At 45.4% G+C, this 7,792-nt stretch overlaps 1 protein-coding gene across 1 annotated transcript; it reads right to left on the reverse strand.

The window, feature by feature from the left end:
• Nucleotides 1-2,313: 2,313 nt before the first annotated feature.
• On the reverse strand, nt 2,314-3,890 carry LOC115766369 (the record flags this gene model as incomplete). Its single annotated transcript, XM_030710268.1, is given in 1 exon segment — nt 2,314-3,890. A coding segment is annotated over 1 exon segment (1,454 nt), but the record flags the coding sequence as incomplete, so codon positions are not given.
• Nucleotides 3,891-7,792: the final 3,902 nt, after the last annotated feature.

Genomic DNA, 7,792 nt, shown 5'->3' on the forward strand with positions numbered 1-7,792 from the left:
TGTCAGTGGTGCCTCTCCCTCTCCTCCGTCAAAGATACAGCTGACAGTTGAAGCCGTTCAATTGCGTACAATCAAAATGCATTTAAAAAGCATTTAAACCTAATTGCTGTGCAGCATTAATACAACAATAACGCCAATGAAAAATAGATGAAAATTAAGCAACAACAACAACAAGAAAACCCGAAACTGTCAAGCACAGAAAAAAGTCAGGTAAGCATATTGCAGACGGATGCACCTAACTGCGTTGTACTCGTCCACACGACCCAACAAATGCTTGAACTGGGCCACAATATATTGTTTTTTCCCAAATGGCATCATTTTTGGATCAAGCTCTAACACTGTGCAAGATATATATATATATATATAGAGAGAGAGAGAGATACAGAGTAGCCCGATATAGCCGCTTTCACATTTGTGAGCGTGTATGGAAGGCTCAAATAAAATGTTATTCAGAGCATTTTAACTAATTTTATACGCATGTCGAAAGGTAATTGATGGCACTTTTGCTGTTTTTGCCCAATTCGTAATGGGCTTAGTTCGGAATTAGCTGCATTCGTTTGCTTAATTCGAGAACATGTTGAACAAGAACAACAAAATGCCAATAACTTTTAACCGCTTGCCAGTTCGTGCAATTATTCACATTAATATTAAAAACCGTGCTACTGTTTAACGCTCGTCCCCGCCCCCAAAGTGGTACAAAAACTGTTATACAAGGGTAAAAGAAGTATATTGGATTTGTGGAATGTCCAACATGCTGTCAGTTTGTCAGATGGTCCGCTCGACTTCCGACTGCAATATGCTTAACTAATCGAAACTGTTATACAGTCGAAACTTTTCTAACAGTTTCCCAAACTGTTATACACTGCTTTCACAATATGTAATTAGTTTTGCCAAAAAATGCCGCGTTCAAATCAATGGCAATGTGTGTACAACAGTTAAACTGTCATACTGTTATACTGTTATGCTGCAACAAAAGCGCCCAAGCCGCAATTATATGCGTGGATTGAACAAAACGCAAGAAAGACAACAACAGCAAAATTGACAACAGCTAGTTAAACTAAACTAAACAAAACAAAACAAACTAACTAACTAACAAATCGCTTAACTAAACTTTGTCCTTTTCGCGGATTGCATACAATTTGTCATTTTCCCACCACCCGCCCTTCCTTGCACAATCCCATTGCCTGCGCATTTTCGGATTGTGCATTTATTTATTATTCATCGTTTAAGTGGTATGTTGCACACATTAATTAATTTCAGTTTTCACTAACTTTTTTTTTTTTGTTTTTTTGTCTGACTTATTTATGCATTTTGCATTTTGGATTTTAATTTGATTTTTGTTTTTGTTTTTGCTTTCGCTATTCAGATTTTAATACAGGTTTTTTTGTTTTTCTCTTGTTTTTTGCTATAGTTATCTTCTACATAAGTGTATCTACAACAGGAATTAAATTTTATTTTTAGTTGTTCTCTATATATATATATATATATATATATATATTATACCCTGCACCCTTTGAATATGGATTAAAATGGGTATAATGCATGCATCAGGCAGAAGCACGCTTCCTCGAGCCCATCAAGTATATCTATTCGTGATTAGCTTCAAGAACCGCCTCAAACACATACAATATTGGAGCTAGAGACTGGAAATTTGCATGCATAATTCGCCCCGTTTTCACGAAATCGATAAATATCGATATTCAGCTCAGTTTTCTAAGCATATATCGAAAATTATTTGATTTGGTGTTTCGTTTATTGTTACAGATTTCGAATATTTCTATTTTTAGATAAGTACCTTCGGTTATTGGTATGTAAGCGTGCATGCCTGCCATATTTATGCCCTGAAAATTTCATAAAGATCGGACTATGAACAGCTGAGTTATCCAAGAACGCATTTTACTATAATCTATTGTGTTACAGAGGGAAGAAGCAGCTCTATGTGTGTGTGTATGTGTGTTTGTGTTGTGTAACTATATTTTGGTATATGTGTGCATGAAAGGAAATTCGAGCTTTTGTCACAACATCTCGGGTACAGGGTATCAATCTAGTCGGTCACTGCCGACTAGAGCACACTCAATATTTTATTTATGGTATTTTATTTTTACTTTTAGTGTTTGCTGTTTACACGCATATTTTATAAATATTTGCTTAACTTACATCATTTGCATAACACCCTCAAAGCGTGCTGTTGTCGTAGCCCACCTGCTCAGCTAATTAGCACGCAGTGGCTGCCAATTGGTGTGCATATACTTACAGTGTGAGTGTGAGCCAGTTAGTCGACCAAAACTCAACTGTGTGGGCGGGCAGGCAGGCTTAGACGCGGATTACCTCGCCTGGCGCCTGCTTGGGGCAGAGCTCGTTCTCGATGCTGTCGCGCAGTCGCAGCGCTGCGTTCAGCTCGGCGTCATCTGCGCCGGCCGCTGGTCAGCTGGTTGGTCACATGAACATGTCCGCTGTGGTGGCGCCGCCGCTCGATTTGCGCGGCGTGGTTGGCACACCGTGCGGACAGTGTGTGGCAGCGGCAGCGGCAGCGGCGGCAGACTTCGACTCATCCTCGAAAGTGACCATTTTTTCGCTGCGCGGCTTCAATGTCATTATCTGCAGCTGGGCGGGCGGCGGCGGTGGGGGTGCTGCTGATGTCGTGGCGCCGCCTGCGGCAGCGGCACAGAGCAGCGTCTGCGGCGGTCCCAGCTGTAGGCCGTGCGGCATGCCCATGCCCATGCCCATGCCCATGCCCATGTTGAGGCCCATGTTAACGCCAACGCCCATGGGCAGGCCCATGCCGGTCATGTTGTTCGGCGAGAAGCGGCGCGGCGGAGGCAGCGCCAAGTCGCCAACGCCGGACAGATTAAATTCGCTAATGCTGCGCGGCACAAAGTACTCCATGTGGTGCTCCGGTATGCCTGTGGAGCGTCTTATGGGCGTGTTGCGTTGAAAGGCCGATGATGAGGCGCCCATTCCGCCCCCGGCCCCGGCTCCACCATTGCCAGCGCCTATACCTCCGAGTCCATGCATGTGACTGCGACGTGGCAGTGAGCTATACTGGGTCAGTGTGTGCGCCGGTCCAAAGAACATGGTCTGATGCTGGCCCAGATTGTTGGCAGCCTGGCCGCCAGCCGTGGCAGCTCCAGCGCCCATTAGTTCTGCGCTGGGTCGTTGTCAGGAGGGCTTGGGCGTTACAGCCACCGAGACGAGAGCCAGCTCCTCGGCCTTGGGCGTGACATGATCCTGAACGCTGAAACGACGCAGCCACATAACAATCTCCGTCTGGATCAGGCTGAAGCACATGGCCACCACGGCCATGCCCACCAATATATAGGCCGAGGCCGTGTACAGGGTCAAGGTGCCGCTGGGTGCCAGCTCCCCAAAGCCGATGGTGCCCAGCGAGGTGAAGCAGAAGTATAGGGACTCCAGCACGCTCCAGTTCTGCAGCTTATGGAACAGTATCGCACCGCTGGTCACATAGCAGACAAGGACACACACACAGATCGAGATGGGCACACTGGGGGAGCCGCGTACGCTGCCATCTGAAGCTGACTTTCTGCCCTGCTGCTGCTGCTGTTGCTGTTGCTGCTGTTGTTGCTGCTGTTGTTGCTGCTGCTGATATACCGAGGGTGGGAGGCCGTATTGGTGGAGCTTGGCCGCCGAATGACCGTATTGCTGGCCCTTGGCCTTGTCCGATTTGCGACTGCCGCTCGGCCCGGCTGTGGGGCCGCTGCCGCTGGCAACGCTGCCCTTGGCACGTTGACGCCGAAACAGGCAGCGCATGCCGGCGGACAATGCCTCGCCCATCGCGGACAGGTACAGCAGCACGATGGGTATGCCGAACAGGGCGTAGACGAGGGCGGCTACGCGGCCCCACTGGGTGCGGGGCGAAATGCCGCCGTAGCCTGTAATGCAAGAATTGGGTGTGTGCGTATGAGTATAACAGTAAAAAAATAATTATCGTATATCAGTATAACAGCTGCCAGGTATACCAGTATAACAGCATGATAGTATAACAGTAATATATTATAATAGTATAACAGTAGGGCACTATAACAATATGACTATATATCAGTATTTGTGCCTGTTTAGAATTCGCACGGATCTCTACTATCAATTGGCATTCAAAAAAAAATGCAATTTGATGGGTTCAAAAAGTTGTTGACCGAAAAAAACGATTTGTTTGTGAAGTCAACATTTTTTGATGACATTTTTGAATATCTCGGCCAAATAATAAGCGATTTTGAAATCAGAATCGACCAAAAAGCAAGGGGTTACATCACGGTTTTTGTGAAAATCGAAGACAGGTCGAAAATCAAAACATTTTATATGATTTTTTTGGATTAAACCAACGTCTGATTTTGGAAATCTACACCTTTTTGTATTTGTACGGATTCCCACTATCCTACTATGGCGATCTAATTAGAGAGCTCATATCGAAGTTTTTGGACAAATCTTTTTTATGATTTTTATACCCTGTGATCAATAAAAATGTCTAAAAGGGGCATATGTATGTAACAGGCAGAAAGAAGCATCTTCTACCCCATAAACTATATATATATATATATATTCGATCTAGCCAAGTCCGTCTGTCTGTCCGTCCGTTTATCCTTCCGTCCGTCTGTCCTTATGTCTGTCTGTCCGTATGTATGAAGCACAATAAGATTTGCTGTTGAAATGAATCAAGATCGGTTAAGAAATACAAAAGTTATTAAAGAAAACGTGACTGGCCTCGTGCCAGCGACAGGCAGTATACGTATGTATATGTGTACACAGACACATTCACGCGCGACTTTATTAAATTCTATCCACAGCATTGCAATTGTGAGTGTATTGTTTTGTGAGCTGAGTGTATGTGCTGCTATTTTAATTGGTTTTTTTTTTTAGTAGTCAGTGGGTAAAAGAAGCGGCAAGTAGCGTGGTCTGTTGCGAGTTCGATTCCTATAGAGGGAACTATTTTGTTACTGCCAAAGCATTGCATTTGGTGTTGGTAAAAGAGGGTTCAGGGTATCCCCTAGTCGGTTACTCCCGACTTGGCTTACATTATATTTTAACTACTTTCATAACAGATGAAGTGGCACTCAGATGGTTTGTTTTTTATTTTATTTTATTTTATTATATTATTTTTATTGCTTGAAACTTTATAGCATATTCCTGAACATAACATAACATTACCATTGGATTAGCACAGTGGCAAGAGGGGCGCGGAGGGGAGGGGCGGCAGCTACCACCTCAATAGAGTAATTTGACTGCTGGTGTTACAGCTACTGCTGCTGTTACTGCTACTGCTACTGCTGTAATACCGACTACAACATTTTAAATTTTTCCTGTGTCGGCCACAAAAGAAAGAAAGAGAGAGAAAGAGAGAGAGAGAGAGAGAGAGAGAGAGAGGGAGAGAGAGAGAGAAAAAAAACAACTTTTACGGCCAGACGTTTTGCTTTGACTGTGTCTTTGATGTTATCGCCCTGCATTAGAGGAGGAGGAGGGGCCGCACGAGCAGGAGGGCATCCATGTAGTCGTTACAGCCGCCGGGCACGACCTAACCCAACATGGTGAGCCCTACCCAAAAGATTTTTGGACCATCAGCGGCGCCGTCTCACGCTTCGCCTGCCTCAGCAATGAACTTTTAATGTGGAAACTTTTGTAATTGAGTAAAATGTGCGTATACATATAAATGTGTGCATGTGTGCGTCCGTGTGAGTGTGAGTGTGTGTGTGTAAAGCGACTATGTAGCCGTGTATTAAATTTTATTACTTAAAAATAAAAGGCCAGCACAGCGACAGCTATTATATCAGCAGAGAGTAAAACGTTGCTCGACGCTTACAATTCGCAACAAGTTAAAGCTTCGACAGAGACAACCTCGCGGCGAAAGCAAAGTAGGTGGAGGCTAAAACCAAGAGATAATTTATGGTGTTTATGGACTCTAGAGTCTAATATGAAGTTATAAAATGTCATCAGTTGGCTGTTTTTTCACTGCACACCTGCATTTACAGGGTATTCCAAAAAACAAGAACACATATATATTTGTGCATACCCTTAGCGAATGCCTTTGTAGCCTTAATGTAATAATACTTTAAAACCCGAAGCACGTTTAAGTGCACATGTAACAGAGCAAGACCCAGAGAGAGAGAGAGAGAGAGAGAGAGCGAGAGAGGGAGAGAGAGGGCTGGAGCAGGAGCGAGTGGGAAAACGAGCTGAACGGATGAGGTGGACGGAGGTCCGCTATGAAAAAGTTGCTAAAAATTATCATCATCCAAGCGCCACCCCCCCCCCCCCCCCCCCCCCCTTCACCCCCTTCCAACCGGCAACATGCTCCGTCAAGCTGTACGAAGCCAAAAAAAAAACCAACGAGTTTTCCTGCCCAGGCTGCCCCATGGTCAGGAACACGCTTTCCCGAAACACACACTTTGCCCCCCCTCCCTCCGCCCACTCGTTAGGTTGTAGCTCATGAATTTGCACCCGCAGCGAGCGCTGGGCAAAAATTGTTAGTGAAAATTATAACATTTACAATATGGTCTGCATAAAATTGTATGTGGTTATAACTAACTAACTAACGGCGGGCCCATGTCGGCCTCCGGTTGAGAATGATGCCTTCAGCCGTCCCGACGCCCATCTGGCTATGTCCATGTCTGCAGTGAACACATGCAATACTCGGACCTATAAACTCATAAAGATTTCTATTTGGACCCTGACGACCCGCAGGCCCGGCAAAAACTGCCAATTATGTTTAGCAATTTTTAAGTTTTCCCCAGTTAAACTATTTGAAATATGGTTTTTCTGCTTCATGTTGTTGTTGTTGTTGTTGTTGTGCCATGTGCCATGTGCTTGGCCTGTTAATGGGCTGTGCCAGGAGCTGCTGGCTGGGGGACTGGGGTGCTAGACCCCGCCCAGAGACAGCTCTGCCATCTGAAAGTTGTCTAAGCCGCATGACATGCAGATTAAAGCAGAATATTTAAAGGGGAATTTGACTTGCCAAAACGTTCGCCTTTTTCATAGCTGACTCATGGAAGCCCCGCATAGATTGCATATGCAATTTAATACAATTTTTTAAAACATTGAAAAGTCCAGACGGAGTTGAACAAGCGCCCCGACCTACCATCACAATTATTCCAGCTTCCTTCGGTGCACGCACCTCTCCCCTCCGCGTCCTCCCTCAGCACCACACATATGGCAAATGTGGTTCGATCTTTGGGAAATGTTATACACGCATATGCATATGGAAAGATTACCAAAATGTGAAATACCCTGGATTTGCGTATACTTTCAGAGTGTTGACACATCTCTAGCTGGCCCCTTGATTTGACTTCATTTAATAAGTTTCTCAATTGGCACAAGAATTCTCGCGATATTTTCTGGCCCTGTTTTCCCGCTTTCGGCTGAGTGACTTTTCGTTCGGTTCCTATTTCGCTGCCATCAAAGTGGAAAGCGGAAAGTGGAGGGAAGCGGAATGTGGGACTCCTGTTCGTTGGGACTTTGAGTTTCCGGTTCATGGCAAAGTGGCCACCGGTTCCGTTTTAGCCAGAGGATTGCCCAATTTTGCGCGAGCTGCCCAGCAAAGGGCGCTAAAAGAGTAGCTGGAGGTGGTTGAAGGAGGGTTTCGCGGAGCATAGTTCGCATGCAGCTACGCAATTCGTTTCATTTGATTAGTGGCCATTGATTACGACGCACAACGACAACGAGAACAACAACAACAACAACAACAAATGCAAAGCAGGCAACGGGCAATGTCCGGCCCCGCTGGCATGACCTCCAGCTTCAAAGGCTGCCAGCTCACCCTATCCGCTGGTGGGCAGCAAGGGTTACCCGG

This window comes from Drosophila novamexicana, unplaced genomic scaffold (genome assembly GCF_003285875.2).
Source record: "Drosophila novamexicana strain 15010-1031.04,08,12 unplaced genomic scaffold, DnovRS2.1 tig00001151-arrow-arrow-pilon, whole genome shotgun sequence".
Taxonomy (NCBI): Eukaryota; Metazoa; Arthropoda; class Insecta; order Diptera; family Drosophilidae; genus Drosophila; species Drosophila novamexicana.